The sequence below is a fragment of the Pungitius pungitius genome, chromosome 7 (genome assembly GCF_949316345.1).
Source record: "Pungitius pungitius chromosome 7, fPunPun2.1, whole genome shotgun sequence".
Lineage (NCBI taxonomy): Eukaryota > Metazoa > Chordata > Actinopteri > Perciformes > Gasterosteidae > Pungitius > Pungitius pungitius.
The window spans coordinates 16621075-16638703 of record NC_084906.1 but is presented as its reverse complement, the minus strand read 5'-3'; the positions used below and the strand labels follow the sequence as shown (position 1 = coordinate 16638703).

The following is a 17629-nucleotide window of genomic DNA, read 5'->3' as shown; positions in this document are numbered from 1 at the left end:
GCTTCCCCACGTGAAAAGTAGGGTGCACCCTAAGGGATCTGGGAAGGCGCAGACGAACAGAGACAGGGTTAATCACTTTTGACACGGGAAACGGACCCACAAACCTAGGAGCTAGCTTCCGGGAGGCAACATGGAGTGGCAGGTCCCGTGTGGAGAGCCAGACTTTCTGGCCCGGCTGGTATGTCGGAGCTGGCTGGCGCCTCCGATCAGCGACCTTCTTCATGCGCGCCGCGCTGCGAAGGAGGATGCTGCGGGCAGCTGCCCAGATTCGGCGGCAACGCCGGACCATGGCATGGGCGGAAGGGACGACGACCTCCTTCTCAGTATCTAGAAACAGAGGCGGTTGGTAGCCGAAGGCGCACTGGAAGGGGGTCAGCCCCGTGGCTGCTGTGGGGAGCGTGTTATGGGCGTATTCCACCCAGGTTAGGTGTTTGCTCCAGGATGACGGCTTCTGGGATACCAGGCAACGAAGACTCGTTTCCAATGCTTGGTTCAGGCGCTCAGCCTGTCCATTGGCCTCTGGGTGGTATCCGGACGTGAGACTGACCGTGGCCCCGATCAGTTTGCAGAATTCAGTCCAAAAACGGGATACGAATTGGGGCCCCCGGTCTGACACCACGTCCCTCGGAAACCCATGAATGCGAAAAACGTGGTTGAGCATGGTTTCGGCAGTCTCCTTGGCTGACGGAAGTTTAGGTAGGGCTATGAAATGAACCATCTTTGAGAATCGATCCACCACTGTGAGGACAGTGGTGTTACCTTGAGAGAGCGGGAGACCAGTGACGAAGTCCAGCGAAATCTCAGCCCAGGGTCGACTGGGCACCGGGAGCGGTTGCAGCAGCCCTGTGCGTGCCTGGGAGGAGGTCTTGTTCCTGGCACAGACGGGGCACGCACCAACATACTCCCGGACCTCGCGTTCCATGGCGGGCCACCAGAACCTTTGTCTGATGGCATATATGGTTCTCCTGATCCCTGGATGGCAGGTGAGCTTTGAGGTGTGAGCCCAATGAATCACCTGTGGGCGCATAGTTGCCGGAACAAACAGGCGATTAACTGGACAACCACTAGGTGTAGGGTTCTCACCATTAGCCCGCTTCACCTCTGATTCTATCTGCCATGTTACCGCTCCTACCACACGGTGCGGTGGCAGCATTGGTTCTGGTTTCTTGGCAGTGGGCTCGGGGTTGAACAGACGAGACAGGGCGTCCGGCTTGGTGTTCTGGGACCCCGGCCTGTAGGATAAAACAAAGTTAAAGCGGTTAAAGAACAGAGTCCATCTGGCTTGGCGAGAGTTCAAACGCTTGGCCTTGCGGATGTACTCAAGATTTTTATGGTCAGTCCAGACAATAAACGGGTGTTGGGCCCCCTCCAGCCAATGTCTCCACTCCTCCAATGCCAGCTTTACCGCGAGCAACTCACGATTACCAACATCGTAATTCCGCTCCGCCGGTGAAAGTTTTCTGGACAGGAAGGCGCATGGATGTAGTTTGTGGTCTCCTGTCGATCGTTGAGATAGGACCGCCCCCACACCGTCGTTGGAGGCATCCACCTCCACCACAAACTGTCGGCTGGGATCTGGAACCGTGAGGATGGGGGCCGTGGTGAACATCTCCTTGAGTCGGGTGAAAGCCACCTCTGCTTGGGGAGACCATAGAAACGGGGCTTGGGGAGAGGTGAGAACATGGAGGGGAGATGCTATGGCGCTGAAGTTTCTGATAAACCGTCTGTAAAAGTTCGCAAAACCCAGGAATTGCTGAACCTTCTTACGGTTATCAGGTGTAGGCCACTGGGCCACAGCGCTGACTTTAGCCGGATCCATTTGTATCTTTCCAGGGGCTATGACAAAGCCCAGGAAGGACACAACGTTGGCATGGAATTCACTCTTTTCTGCTTTGACATAAAGATGGTTCTCCAGCAGACGCTGGAGAACCTGCCGAACATGGCGAACATGAGTGTCTCGGTCAGGGGAGAAAATCAAAATGTCATCTAAGTAGACGAATACAAACTGATTAAGGAACTCCCTAAGAACATCGTTTATCAACGCCTGAAATACGGCCGGGGCATTGGTCAGGCCAAATGGCATCACGAGGTATTCGTAATGGCCCGAGGGGGTGTTAAAGCCGGTCTTCCACTCATCGCCCTCTCTAATACGGACGAGATGATAAGCATTGCGCAAGTCTAGTTTGGTGAAGATTCTGGCTTGTTGCAGTTGTTCAAAGGCCGATGACATGAGGGGCAGGGGGTATCGATTCTTGATAGTAATGTCGTTTAATGGTCCATAGTCAATGCAGGGTCTCAGGGAACCATCCTTCTTCCCCACAAAAAAGAATCCTGCTCCTGCTGGAGACGAAGAGGGGCGTATGAGTCCTGCTTTTAATGAAGCCTCGATGTATTCGGTCATGGCTACTTTCTCAGGGCCGGAGATGGAATAAAGTCTCCCCTTCGGAATGGGCGCACCCGGGATAAGGTCAATGGGACAGTCATAAGGACGATGGGGTGGTAGGGAAGTGGCCTTACTCTTGCTAAACACCTCCTCAAGATCGTGATAACAACTGGGAACGGAGGTCACCTCACGCAAGTTGTGTGTGTGGGTCGGAGCTGAAGCCGACACAAGGTCCCCAATGACTCCAATCTCCACTTCTTGGCCAGGAACCCTGTCTAGCCCCCCCCGCTTCCCTCCCCAGCTTATGATCCTCCCAGAGCACCAGTCAATGTGGGGGTTGTGTTTTTTGAGCCAGGGGAACCCCAAAATCAGGGGGTGTTGGGCCGAGTGGAACAGATGAAACGTCACTAGTTCGTGGTGGTCCCCGATGCGTATAGCCACAGGTTCAGTCACATGTGTTACATTAAAAATAAAGCTGCCATCTAAGGCGCTGGCTTTCAACGGCTGGTTCAAGGGAGCTGACCTAACTCCCATTTGGTTGGCAAAACCCCAGTCCATGAGGCTTTCATCAGCCCCAGAGTCAACCAGTACTCCTATTGAAACTGTGGTGTCATGGTGGCTTACCTGGATCCTCATCAGGGAGCGGGAGGAACTGCCCGATGAGGCGAAGCGGTTCGACAGGGGACTCTTCTTCCCCTGGTGGGTTGTCCTCCTCGCCGGACACCCTACCACTAGGTGTCCTTGTTCCCCGCAGTAGAAACACCTGCCTTCCTGCAGGCGGCGTCGTCGTTCCTCAGCGGACAAACGAGCCTGTCCCAGCTGCATGGGCTCCTCTGGATCACGCGAAGAGACAGCTCTCCACTGGTCCGGCGACGGTAGGGGGGAAACGACCCTTGAGTTTGTTGGAGGGAGACCTCGGTCCTGCATTCGTGTCTTCAAACGATGGTCTGTCCTAACAGCCAATGCGATGACTGCGTCGAGGTCCTCAGGCAAATCAAGGGGGACTAACAGGTCTTGGATGGGATCCGAGAGTCCTGAGATGAATGCATCATACAATGCCGTGGCATTCCATCCGCTATCTGCTGCTAGTGTGCGGAAGCGGATGGCATAGTCTGAGACAGAGTCCATACCTTGGCGGATAGCGTTCAGCTCCCGGGCTGTCTCTCTGCCGGATGTCGTGGGGTCAAACACCCTCCTCAATGTCTCGGTGAACCGAGCGAGTGATTGGCAGCTTGGTGAAGCTCTGGACCATTCCGTGGTTGCCCATACTTTCGCTCTCCCCGTGAGATGGGAAATCATAAATGCCACCTTGGACCTTTCTGTGGGGAAGGCTGAGGGCAATTGTTCATAGTGCATTTCACAGTTAACTATGAAGGACTTGCATTCCCCAGGCTCGCCGGAGAACTTCTCGGGTGGGGCAAGGCGAATTGCCTGACTGTGGGGAGCTGGAGCTGGTGGTGCGTCGGCAGCCGCCAGCACGGGCGAGGCTGATGGTGCTTGGTTCAGATGGGTGAGCATCTGATGAATCTGGTTAGATAGGAGATTCACCTGGGTCGTCATGGCGGCCTTGAAGTCCTCCTGCCCGCTTGCCAGCCCTTCCACTCCATGTTGCAGGGCGGACAATTGGTCCTCCTGCTGCTTAAGGCGGTTACCTTGAGCGCCAATGGCTGCCTTTAGGTTATCCGAGTCCGCTGGGTTCATGCTGGCCAGTTCGTTCTGTCACGACCGGACGGTGGACGGGAACCCAAATGCACGACTCTCACAACGTGGTGCGAAAAAAGAATCAAAGTTTATTAACAAAAGGGCAGGGCATGGCCGCTGAAATAAAAATCACTCGTGGGCGAGGAAAAACCGATCTAGAGACAAAAACTGAAAGCAGGCTCAATTAAGGTGTCGACAAAAAAAACGAGGCAAGACTGTGGACCTACGTAACGCTGGCACGGTGGCTTGGGACAAGACGAACTGGCACAGGACAGAGGGGGACTCAGACAATATATACACACACAGGGGAAGTGCACAGGTGGAGACAATCAGGGGAGGGGCGGCAATCACACCGACACAAGAGGAAGGGGAAAGTTGCCTGAAACAAGGGGAAGGTTCATTTTCCAAAATAAAACAGGAACTCACGAGACGGACACGAGACAACCTAACTAACATCTTTTTCTGGACATGACAAGAACACAGGTTGAAATGAGAGATTTTGTTTAGACTTGTTTGTGAGCACCAAACGAACCAGCAACAATTTGATTAATTATTCATGGAGGAAGAAAATGAGATCAAATGGGTGTGTGGGCTGGGGGAGGCGGAGGGGGGGGCGGATAAATCATTGGAATAAATGATAAACATGGCAAAGAATCTGCAAATGAATCTTTAGTGCTGACTAATGTTCCACAAACAGGCGAACTGGTGGTGACCATAAGGAATGGATTTTGTGTGAGATCACACGTAAACATTATAGTCTTTCCTATTTTAACTCATTTTGCATATATCATTTGCATATGTATGATTGACAATTATTGCTGTGCAACTGTTTGGAAAAGATAGCAACATCAGCACCGATGCACTTACGCTTCAAAACTAATTACAATGAAAATATCATACTTCAATTAAGTCTCCAACTATTGGTAGCTAATTTAACGTATGAAAGGCATAATAACGTAAGAGAAACTAGGAGATTCAATATGTATATGAAGAAGTATTTAAAACTCCATTACTGCAGGAAGACCACTTCTTCGACAAGTTGAAATGCAATGAAATGCAGGTGCAGAACCAGCGAAGCCACTGGTCTTCCTTTCGATTGTATTTTATTCTTTAAAGGAAAAACAATCTGAGGGTTTCTGATTACCTTTGTTGTTCATTGCTTCCACCCTCACCTTTTAAGTCCAGTCCCCTTTTTTCTATCCTTAGCTTTACCCGAGAGCTGAAAAATAATGTCCATAAGACTCAAATTCAGAGACGGCCAGTGAAATATATAGAAATGAATGAAACTTCCCATTGACTCGGTTCCCATTAGGGGGAGGTTTTTTGTGAGAAATGGCACAGAAACTATCATTGATCTGGTGCTGAACAAATCCATTTTGCAAATTATGTTTTCAAACTGGCTGCCTCTGAACACCAACGCCAAGACAATTCGGCTGACGTATAGGGGTGTTTGAGTACAAAACAGTCGAATCTGGTTGCTAAACCCCCAGAAAGGCACCAGTCACAGGAAAATACAACAAAGGCTAAATAAATTGACTTAGACTGTAGCGATGCCCATGATCAATAGTAATAAAATAGGCTGGTAAAAACATCAAAACCTTTGTTTTTCGACAAATATGGTTAGTAATGGGTTGAATGACAAATAGGCCCTTTTTAGAAGAGGAAAGCTGCTAAAATGGAAAAAGACATTGATGTTTCCATGAAAGTATAAGACAATAAACATCAATTGTAAGTTGCCAGAAAGGCAAAGCTGCTCTTCGAGTTAGTACAGTTTCTATTTGTAAAAAACGAGTGCAACCGTCTCATCCATGTTGCATTTAAGTAAAGGTCATCTAGACAGTGTTTATGTATACATAGCATACAGTATATTCAATACTGAAGCACTCAACTGACTCGTTTCATCATCTACCATCTGCTTGTGAGATCCCCAGAAGAGACTCAAAACCATCCCTTACGTGATGTTTTATATCTTGATATTTCAGTTTATTCTCCTTACGTCTATTCCTTTAATATCGACATGAAAAAAAAAATACACACAAGTGCAAACAGTGTTTTGTGACCAGGAATGAGGAGGAAGAAACAAATAAGATAAATGCTGACATTTCATTAAAAAAAATCTTCATTTTAATCTTCTTTTCTTAGACAATTGTCCCAACCCATTGGTCCAGCGACGGTCCAAAAATAGACCCTAAAAAACACCTTAATGCAACGACTAAAACGTCACCGTTTCCCGTGCGCTCGGCTGTGGTTGACCCACACAATTATCAAAACCAAGCTGCCAGGAACGTTGACCGTGGTTGGATATAATCATCCTAATTAGCTTATTAGAGGTTAGATGTTGATCAGCCTTTCGTGCTGCCATTACCCAAAATGATTCACAACGTACCAAATGTGCGTTAAGCTTCTGACTTTGATCAGAACTCAAGCAGACAAAAGAATGTGAGTCCTCATGAAAAGCCGAACCGCAACGTCACAGGGGCTGGGTCACTTTTTTTTTGCCGTTCCAGATTGTTTGACAGCCAGGTGTCTACGAGGTTACTAATGAGGAGGGAACGAGAGGCCCTGGCAGGCGGGGAACCTTCTCACACCTGCTGCCCACAACGACCACACACACACACACACACACACACACCCCCGCCCTGACTACGCGTCGGATTTCCACCACATCCTCCCCTAAGCCCGGTGAGAGGCCAAACATGTGTCACAGAGTCTCATGTCGCCGCGGAGCCGCTCTAATGGCCGTTTGAAGTGGAATCTTGCATGCATTTGAGCCAGCCTGAAAATAACCGTCATGTGCCCTCGTGAATGGAAGGGTGATTCAACGGCAACGTTGAGAAATCTTGGGGACAGCTCGAATAGTCCAAAAGGAGAATTGAAAAATGAGAATCCGTGCCAGAAATCCAATCATGGCGGTCATACAGATGTGCCCTGATGCGTTTCTTCCCTTCAAAACTAATATTGTTTCCTAAATGTGCTTCTTCGTGCTACAGTTAAAGATGGAGAAATATGGCAATAAGATGACACATTAAAACAGATGTTGCAAAAAGGGCTAAATACGCATCTTTTTGTGTGATGCATGTATAGATGTGATAGACATATTTAGAAGTCCTCCGGCACAATGCGGTGGGAACATGGGAATAATATTCTACTCACTCATATGACCATCTCAAAGTTGAGTTTGGTCCCGAGTTGTGGTTTGGCAACATGAGAAGAACCGACAGCTCATCCACGAAGGAAAGAAAGATGTAACATGACAGATCATTACTATTGTAGCCCAGACACATACAGAGTATGTGAACCCTCTCGATGATAAGTCCTATATTCTCTCACACTTTAGATTACTCTTATACAGAGCGCATCAGGCAGAGGCCACATCTACATACCCAATCCACAACTTTCTATTCCAGTGAGCAAACAAAGACATTAAACAGGCTGTCGAAGTCAAAATGTTGGATCCACTTTGACTCGATGGGCTCCTTCAGAGTAAAATTTAGATTTCTCACATTTTGCTTTGTATTGGAAATGTACTCCCTAAGGAACGTTATAAAACAGTACATTTGAATTCCTGTTATTTGGGATTAGATGTAAGAGTTTGTCAGCTCCTTGTGCTCATTTTCCTCTTTAATTTACACGGCAGACAAGTCTTTTTGTCTTTAACTGCAGCCAGGAACACCCTGACAGACGCCTCTCAAAGGGATCCTACCGCTGTGATGACCTTCTGCAAAAGACCATTACACAACATCCCTGACACATGAGATGAGTAATGATCAACACAACTAATAGGACCACCACACTGTTATGGTCCAATCACTGGAAGGAAAAGTAGCCTCATGGGGAGCAAAAGGCTGCTAAATGATGCATTTCCTCAGTGTTGGGATAGAACTGTATCATAAAGTTTTGGTAACGTTTAGATGTTCGGTGAACAGGGAGGCTGAGAATGGTCTCCAACAACTGCAGATTTTATTGTACTTGTGTTGTGCATGTCAACAGTCTCACTTTGATGCAAGTCAAATTGAATACTATATTAATATACATACCAAACCATTAAATCTAATGGGACACTACCCCAGAAGTGATTGGATTCTGTGCGATGGACTTGGAAGAGCACAACATTTAGGGGGGGAAATGGCTTATAGGTCTTAATGAATGATGTAATATTGTTACATTACAGCAGGTAAAATGGTAGAATGCCATGAACACACATATTATTACAGCGTAATATTGTTTTTCAAACGGATTTCACAGCGGTAAGGCCCTTAAGATTTAAATCGTTGCCAAAATCATCCACATGGCAGAAGAGAGCAAAAAACACTATTTGAAAACATATAAATGAAAGGTGACAGATTTTCCCTGCTCTGTAAAAAAGACATGCATATATTTATTCGTCTTTGCTACTGCACACCGATTACTGTGGAAAGCAGCTGCAAACTGTTGCTCTCATTACCTAGGTTTGTTGTCAAGCTCAACAGGAAGCCAATGTTCTGAAGCTGTAAGTGGGTTGTTTTCTGAAATAAGCATTCTGGACAGTATGCTGTCAATGCTTTGTGTATTTACCAACAGTTTAACTGAAACACTGCATGTGGCTGCTAAAACATGGATTTAGTTGCAACTTGAGGTGGTAAAAGATACGTTCAATCATCTTAGCTAATGAAAAAATCACAATTAGTGCATTGCGGGTGAGACAAGAAAAATAAAGCTTGTTACAGTTTGAGAGTTTCTGTTTGACTGCTGAGCAGAAGCCCTCATTTGTACCCCATGAAAACCAATTTGCAATTTGACAGACTGGACTGGTGTTATTTAAGCAGAACAATGTGAGCTTTCGAAGCGAGAAGATTAACAAAGAAAATGAAAAGTAGGATATAAATTTGTATCGGGGGGGGGGGTGGAAAGTGACAACTGTTAATGTGATGAAATAATGAACAAGTCTCTCCGGAGAACCCTTTTTCATAAGATCATGTGATTAATGTTAGAACGAAGCTGATGACGTACCTATCAAACCACTGAGCGGTATAACTAGCTGTTGTCGGAGGTTGCATGACTGCAGTTTTTTACGGCTGCACCTAAAAAGAGAGATTGTGAAGCGATGAAGACGACTGCCTCCAGCAGCCTATCATCCAAACATTGATTATTCAAACTGCCTCTTCCTTTAGTGTCAACCTCCCATGACCCGAGAAAACAGGCTGTGGCGCTTCTGATGGATTTGTTTATCTAAATACATCACTAAGAATCCATTTTTTTTTTGTTGTTGCAGAAGATGATGAAGTAAGAGATCATTTGATGAAGCACGAGGACAGAGAATAAAAAGACGTGATGGCAGATTGATTTCACAAGGAAGTAGTAACAGTTTTCTCAAACCTCATTAACAACTTGTCAGACACGCGCATCCTTTTAATTAATTGGAGCAAACGTAGTCTTGATTTTCTCATCTTTAATTAATTCCTCCCTCCTTGGAGTAACGATTACTGCCTTTCCCAACATCTGATATAGATCAAGGAAGAAATTTCTTCTCCTGCCCTTGAATGCTTCATCAGTATCTGGGCCCATTCTGAAATATGCAGAAGCTAATTCAGATCTGCTCCGCATGGCCCTCGAACCGACACCTGCTCTGATTATGAAGATGTGATCTTCTTGTTTCAGCATGACCTTGGTGATTAAGTGTCCTGTCTCCGCCTGTTGCACATGTCTATGTGAATAGAGATTATTGCTCTGTAACTGTTGTGTAGGGTTATTAAGAATAAAATGGAGTTTAAAAAATGTAAGGACTTTTTACATTTTATTAAAAAAGGGTCTGAGACACAAAGGGTTCTCAAAAATGTTTAATTCAAACAGAGAAAGACGACTGTTGATGTATGAAAAGATAATTTGTTATGCGGACTGCTGTGTTTCTGGTCATTCATCTTTTCAATAATCAGTATTATCAATGAAGGTATTACTCCTTATGGCTTTTGCACCCTGGTTATTTGGATGCTACAATATACCATCCATATATATAGAAGATGCATAGTTGTTGCTATAAGCTTAGCTCCTTTCTACTCCTATTTTGTTTTTATAAAATCTGGTTGGATTTAGAAATACGTAAAATGTCTTACCTAAAACGAGAGAATTCCTCTCCATATTGTTCATCTTTCCACAAAAAAATAAAAAATAAATTGCCGGAAAAATACTGTGTACGACAACGTCCGACGTACTGTCCCCTGCCTGTACTGAGAGAGAGAGAGAGAGAGAGAGAGAGAGAGAGAGAGACGCTTCCAGGTTTAGCGAATGGGAGGCAGGGGAATTGGAGTACCTATCATTGAAAAGACCCGCAGATATACATTTAGGACCGCTATCGCATGACAGATTCGTTCATGTAACTTATGCGTGTGCGCGTTGTCGTGATCGGCAAAGTAGCCCACGGGTAACCTGTTGCCTGCTGCATGCTCCTACGAGCAAACACAACGTGGAAACACCAATCTGATGGTTTCGTGGTTTTAACAGGCTGCACTGCAGTTTATGTATTTATGACTCGCCTGTTAAACAGTGGTGCACAAATGCTGTCATCGAAACTATATCATCCATTTGTTGCCGTAGGGACCAGTAAAAGGGGAACCCGCCCCTCGAGCCTCAATAAAAAGCCGCCCAATGAAAAAAAATGAAGCAATAATCCTGTGAGGAAAAATCCATCAAATGAACCGAACTCTGGGTTAGTGGACTAATTCTTGTTTTGTGAATGAGTGCAAAGTCTCAAGGGGACTCGATGCGGTAGTGAACCTATGCATGTGAAACACACTCATGCCGCTCGGTGGCACTAAATACACACAAGTTGTATTGATGGCAGCAAAACGCTTTTTTTCGGCCCTAACTAAAGATTGCATGCATTTACAGCTTTTTTCACTTTGACGGTTAAGAAAGTAAAATCAAAAGACTAATTTCAGGACAGATGATGCAAAATTGTAAAAGTATTTTATTTTGTAATAATACTCAATTGTTTTACTATTGTGTTGTATTTAATTGTATACTTGTCCCTAATTATTTAACACCGTTTATCAAACCGTTTTTTGAAATTACTTCCTGAAATGTGGATTTGCTTAGATATTGAGCTGATTTGCCAGTGTGTGTGTGTGTGTGTGTATATGTGTGTCCGCGCGCGCGCGCGAACTAGGTGGGGCTTACCGATCTTTAGACATGGTCCAAATCTCGCGATAGTTCGGTGTCTGTTACTTACCCGTCTTGGATACCCTAGTTTTCGCTGTTGTGAAACATCAACATAGTAACCCGGGAAAGCCAACCCCAAAGGCGGCTAGCTACATTTCATCCTAGGAATCTCACAGCTGACCTGGATATTCGGAGGCCCTGGCGAACACTGAGAAAACAACAATGGGTGCATGTCGCTAGGAAAAGTTGCTAGCTTAGTCGGCACAACTACTAGCTAACATTGGTTTGCTAACGTTAGCTGGCTAACGCTAACGTTAGCAAACAGACAGCTGGGCGAAACTGAGGAAGAAGTCCGGAGAAGTAAGGATTTCTTCATTATTGAGATGTCAGGATGAATTTGGACATCTAGACACGTTGGATTGTTTCCCTAAAGGTATGTGTAATGTCTCTCAAAATAGCTGACCAACTGAGTTAATTCACGACTTTCCTGTCAGCTCGAATTAACGTCAACTCTCTCGAGTTAGCGGCCCCGACTATTCACTGGACTTTCACAAATTAGTCTTCAAGTCAGATCGGAGACTGAGTTGCAGACCTTAATGTTTGGACTGCCAACGATTGTACTAACGTTATATACCAAAAACACGGTTGTTGCGAACTTCACGACGTTTAAATCATTTATTTGATAGTTATAAAACATTAATGCCGTTGTTGTAAATTCACCCTGGGAAGTAGCGTAACGAAGTATTGGTTTCGAGTGTAGCTGGGAGAAATTCCCGGATAGGGTGTTTCTTTCAGCCGTAGCTTTGGCACAGTTATTTTGTGCACTGTGACGTGTGGAGTTATTCGATGACCACCAGTTACTGTTTAACTTAGTATTGATGTAACAGTTTACTCACGTTACGTTGGTTAAATTGTTCCAACGATAGATAACAACGCCGATGTCAACACCAACGACAGCAGGCATTTGAATAATTGTTGCACAGTAAGTATGTAGGTTAAGCTACTAACGTTATAAGTGTAAACCCACTTATTTCAGGCTCTCGATGTATTACTGAATATCGTAGAATATATGAAGTCGCTAAATGGAATACGGAGTAATACTAACACCATTGACGGAGTGCTTGTGATTAAAGTTAGTCAATACACACCATGTAAAGTCAAAGATGGCACGTCATTTGTTCCTTGGCAAACGGAAGTGCGCTTGTAAAGAAGTCGTTTTGCACAGTAATGACGTCAGTGGTCGGAAGCTATATTGCAACATGGTCCTTGCATGTGTGCGTTCGTGGTGCAGAGGCCACCCGGAGGCTTCCACGCCGGGTCGACACTTCGGTAAGCGAAGCAGAAAATATGGCTTTCATCTTTAGTTTTACTTGGGTTCGGTCGTTTTAGTGGAAATCACACTTAGTTGGGGAAATATTTAGTTTGTCACCTAAAGTTCACCTGACCTCGTCCTCGTTCCACTTCCCATTGATGGTTTTGTTCACTTTCAAAATACGTAAAGTAAACGAGGGTTATGAGCTGCAAATGGCATTATTCGATGGATCGGTTTTCATGTAATGCTTGCGTGCGTTATTCAGTCCCAACGTCTGCTAAAAGTAGCTAACCAGCTTCTCTCCATAAGAGGACAACCTGAGCATATTCTCTGGTCTATATATCACTGTCTAACATCCGTCCAAAGAAATGTAGTTTCAGCTGCTATTGTCCATTAAACCATAGATTCTGTCCAATTTGGATTAAAATACCAGAAAATACACAAATACACAATTCATTATTTGAGTCACAGTCATCACTGTTTAAACCAAATCTGTTAATATAATTTTCCTCCTCCTTGCTCTGTCAACATTCCCCCCCGGCAGTGTCACGTTATGAATAAAAAGCATGACTTCTAAGGCCCTACTGTTGACTCATTAGGTTTATGAAACACCAAGGACCTAGGCTAGATTTTGCGTATTAACCCACAGTTCTGTTAACTAATTAAAGTTGCAAAACCAAACAAGTAAATATGTAAACATGTAAGACCAGACATCTGTACACCACCTGAACGGGTGCTTGAAGTAGACATGTTATTGCTGTCATGTGACAGACTATTGTTCCACCTACCTTTCGACATGGAAATCTTCAGAGGAATTTGCGGTTGTAGAACCGGTTTCATATGGCGAGCTGACATCAGTCTGCTGTCGTACTAGGTGTTTGTGTTACAATAGGCAAAGCAAATTTTGTTATACACTTCTCCAAGTCTTGTTTCTTTAGGTTTTTTTTTCTTTACGCTACTTCTTGTTTTTATTTCTGTCAACATTCTTTTTGTTTTATCTACCTGATTGCTGAATTGTAACTAGCTCTGTTTTCAGCCTGTTTATATTATTGAGTAGATTTTCATTCTTTGCCTCTTTCCGATCTTGGCTCAGGTTGAATGAGAGAGATGAGGAGCAGCAGGAGGGCTGAGGCGTCTCTGAAGAAATCTGCTCAGCAGCTTACGGCTCACAATATTGGCACAGGTGTGTAAAGATGGCAGTTCAGTTGTTTTGCTGTTCTAAGAAGCACTTTGTGAAACACATTCAGACAAATCATTTCAGTTGATTACATCGCAAGTAGTTCTTTATCACCTATCAATATGGTTTTCATTCTCTCTGTTAGAGCTGACAAATGCATGGAAAGGGTTGTCCCAGTCCAAAGCTGCTGTAAGTACACCTGGAACAGCTTTCTGCTGAATGTCTTTACTATGAAATACACTCTGCAATAGCTATTGCTGATGAAGATGAATCCCTGTCATCGTCCCATGACCCGGGGAGTCTGACCCGCCTTCTCCCTCTAGTTGCGGCATATAGAAAACCGTCTAGAGGCAGCGCCAGGGACAGGGGTGGTCATGGACTCTGTCATGGAACCTCCAAAGAAGAAATCCTCCAGGACGGTTCGCTGCAAGGGTGAGTTATTTCAAAGAGTCATTGCCATGAGTTGAACTCTACACTCAAACCATGACTACATTGACGATGCTGTCTATCATAGGCGGCCAACAAGCGGATGACCCTGGAGGGTCTTCAAAGCGCAGGGGGCGATATCAACAGAGTCCAGAAAAGAGCAGCTCACGCAGCCCACTGAGAAACGCCACACAGGACAGCAATGTCCGCAGGAACAACAGCGTGGAGTTCAGGGACCCGTTAGCCTCCTACAGGTACAAAAAATAGCCTCAAAATGCATGCAATGAAACATCTTAAGCCACTTCTCTTTAGGCCTGTTGCTGGGCAGAGGGTATTCTGTCATGCTCTGGTCTGGATTTCTGTCGTTAATGCGAGAGCTCCAATGAAATCACATTGGTAATCGTTTTTCAAAATCTTCTATGATACCTCTTAAATAGTATTTAGATAATATCAATCTAGTTATGAAATGAAGTGTGTTGGTTCCCTATAGAGTTACAACCTAATAAGATGGTTTATTCCTCAACTGAGCTGTGATGTTTTCATTTTCTCCTAAATAACAGTCCGTTCCCCAACGCTCCTTGCTCTTCGAGACTTCTGTTCAGAGACCATGTGGCGTTGACATCTCTGAATAGATTGTAGCTTAATGTCTCACAGGTACTTCAAAGGCTCAAGGCTCTGCTGTTTTCAGTAATACCGCAAAACTTTGGCTGTGTTGTTGGTATTTTCACCCGATTATTGATTTCAAATCTGAGTATCTTCTCAAGTGCTTGTTAACACCAAATCTAGCAACAGTGTCCCATAATTCAAAATTTTGATTAGACAGTTCTATTTGTTCAATGCTTCCCATCCATGAACTTCTTCACCCGTTTGACCACCCATGCATGTGACCCTCTGTATACTCAGTGAGTGGTAAATTAACAGTAAATCTTTATCCCCTTTCTGATCTCATGTAATCTGGTTTGTGTCCAGAGAGGCCACCCCTCCACCACATCCCTCCTCTCCGCTGGAGGCCTACAGCCTGCAGTCAGTGCCAGGGTCTTCGCACCAATCATTTCCGCCCCCCTCAGATCCTCCGCTCAGCCAGCTGGTCTACCAAAGAGACACCAGGGATAAACAGACAGACAGGGACCTTGACAGCACACACTCCTCGGCTCTGGAGAGCACAGAGGTTCGCTACCTCAATGACCAGCCAGCCCTGGACACCTTGAGGACTATTGGAAACCGGGCACATCTCACGTCCGTAAGAGCCTCTGCATGGGAGGAGGCTGAGGAGGAAAGCGCTGCAAAAGCACATCTTGGTATGGATCGTCAAGAGTCAAGCCCATGTCTAGCCGCAGCCCGAGGCTCCACGCACCGAACGGAGAGCACTCACTCCAGCAGCCCCGGCTCAGCTTCCCAGCGGCTGGAGAACCTGAGGCGACATCAACCTGATGATAAGCTGGAGAAGCTCAAAGAGCGTATTCAAAGGCAGAGGCAACATCTGGAAGAGTCTGCAGAGAGAGAAAAGCTGCTGGGCTCTCTGGAACAGCCAGTTATGGCAGCTGTGGGGAGTAACAATGGCGGTACTAGCAACATGCCCACAGCCTTAATACGGAAAGTAGCGGCTGCCCCTCCTGCACCTATATACAAAGGTACCGTCAGTGTAGGATGTATTCCAAACTTTAAATGATCTTTAAAGAGATAATAAAATGTAAATAGCTAAATGTCTTTTGGAATGAGAAGGATCGCTTTTCAGTAGGAGATACTGCCGCTTACTTCTTCAATCCTTTATTCTCCCAGGTTTCAACAGTACTGAGACAAAAATCCGGACTGCCGATGGGAGAGTTTGGAAAGAGGAGGAGTTCCATAACCTCAGCAGAGAAATATACAGGGACCTGTCACGACAGTTTGCTGGTAAGCATAGGACACTAACAACCTCTGATGGCACATGAATCCATGGCACGGAAGGGTATTGAGCTCTCAGGGGTGCAAAAAATGGTTTGGCTGTTTTCCATAGAGAAGAGTTACATCAACAAACATGATTTATGAGCATAGTCTTTGGTTTTTATAACATCAGAGTTTTGATCCTGGATACAAGGCTTGTTTTGCAGCCAATTGGCAGCTTTTTAGATATTTTGTATGAGTTATTGTTGTTTATTCTTTGCTTTTATCTTGTGCACAGAGAGCACCCTATCCAGACAGCAGCAGCAGAGGGAACAAAGCGCAGATGGACCTAAAGAAAGGAGGCCCACCAAACCAGTCAGGAAGGTCCACAGAGCCGCCCCTTCCTCTGGCCATAGTACAAAACCAGGTAAAATAATCCTATTTCATGTCCGGCGGCCGACTTGGCTGTTGATTTATTTTTTCAAATGTCAAATATGTTGAACAATCTGACAGAATTTGATGTGTTGTTACAAATGGACCAAAACCAGGAGTTTCAAATGTTTGAGCTATCGGTGCTCAGAAGGCTTTTCTCAACCCTCTGTGCCACGGTGATAGTCTTTTCAAGTGCTAACTCTGTTTACAGTTAAGCTTAACAACAAATATTCATATACAGCTATAATTCATTCTTTTATATAAATTGAATTCGTAGATAATGGTAATTTGTTAGACAGAATGCGGAAGTCAGGACTCAAACTGCAGTATTCAGCCTTTTTTTCCATCTACTTAGTTCATGAAGCAGAGACACTGCTGGTTTCTAACTCGGTGTTAAGACTCTAATCCCTTAAGAAATGTTCAGTATGTGTAACATGCAGCTTGTGAAGCATGCAGACTCCAACACAGAAGAATAATAGCCACATACTGCTGCATACGGTGCATAACAGCATGTAAACACGATTTCTATATATCTTCGTCTGTGTAGACCTGGATGCAGGGAAATAAAGTATTTTATATCATTTTATATGTAAAAGTCAATGGAAATGTATACGATACAGACCCCCCCAAAAATATGATCAGGTTAGCCTTATATTAAAATAAACCTCTCCTTTTCCCGAGCTCTCTATCACTCTGTACCTGGTGTATACTTGTGTTTATGCCAACTGTGTTATCTCTAAAGTCTGGGGGTTCACTCTCTCTCTCTCTTGCTGGAACAACCCTATAAATAGCCCTCTTAAATCTGGGGCCAGGTTCAGTTGCTCATCCACCCAGTTCAAACAGCTGCTCGGTTAGTGGCTGTACAACTTCATTACCAGGAACTGTAATTCAGTAGAATACACTCCTACTGCAGAGTGCTCCAGAGATTAGCCTGTGTTTTAAAGACATTCTTGTTTTTTGAATGTTATTTTCCAATGCCCTGAGCACCACAAATGCAATTCTACACATGGTCATTTTACTGGGCTGGTAGCAGAACTCTGAGCAGCAGAGATTGGCAGGGATAACTATGTGAAATTTAAAACAAAAACAAATCATCTGCCAGATGGTTACTAGGGGAAAGGATGAAAATGTACTTGGGCAAAAACAAGTTTCATCACTTCTCATACACAGTAACTTTATTGAATGTTTTTTCTTATCTTAT

General features: G+C 44.9%; 2 protein-coding genes across 12 annotated transcripts in view; one reads left to right on the top strand and one right to left on the bottom strand.

Moving 5' to 3' along the window:
• Positions 1-10273, bottom strand: part of LOC119216279 (voltage-dependent R-type calcium channel subunit alpha-1E) — a 77777-nt gene extending 67504 nt beyond the window's left edge. For 6 of the 7 annotated variants that reach the window (XR_009956683.1, XM_062563238.1, XM_062563237.1 and 3 more), the window contains exon 1: positions 10174-10273. The gene's annotated coding sequence lies outside the window, so the exon portion shown is untranslated. Of the gene's footprint in view, positions 1-9073; positions 9145-10173 lie in introns of all 7 variants that reach the window. The other variant, XM_062563239.1, reaches the window with a different exon arrangement.
• A 993-nt stretch (positions 10274-11266) lies between these two features.
• cep350 (centrosomal protein 350) overlaps positions 11267-17629 on the top strand; it is a 28625-nt gene continuing 22262 nt past the window's right edge. For all 5 annotated transcript variants that reach the window (XM_062563244.1, XM_037468915.2, XM_062563243.1 and 2 more), the window contains exons 1-8: positions 11267-11651; positions 13624-13713; positions 13853-13896; positions 14031-14139; positions 14222-14387; positions 15103-15764; positions 15913-16026; positions 16295-16423. In XM_062563244.1, coding sequence (XP_062419228.1) covers positions 13629-13713; positions 13853-13896; positions 14031-14139; positions 14222-14387; positions 15103-15764; positions 15913-16026; positions 16295-16423 — 1309 coding nt within the window. In that variant the 5' untranslated portion in view covers positions 11267-11651; positions 13624-13628. The remainder of the gene's footprint in view (positions 11652-13623; positions 13714-13852; positions 13897-14030; positions 14140-14221; positions 14388-15102; positions 15765-15912; positions 16027-16294; positions 16424-17629) is intronic.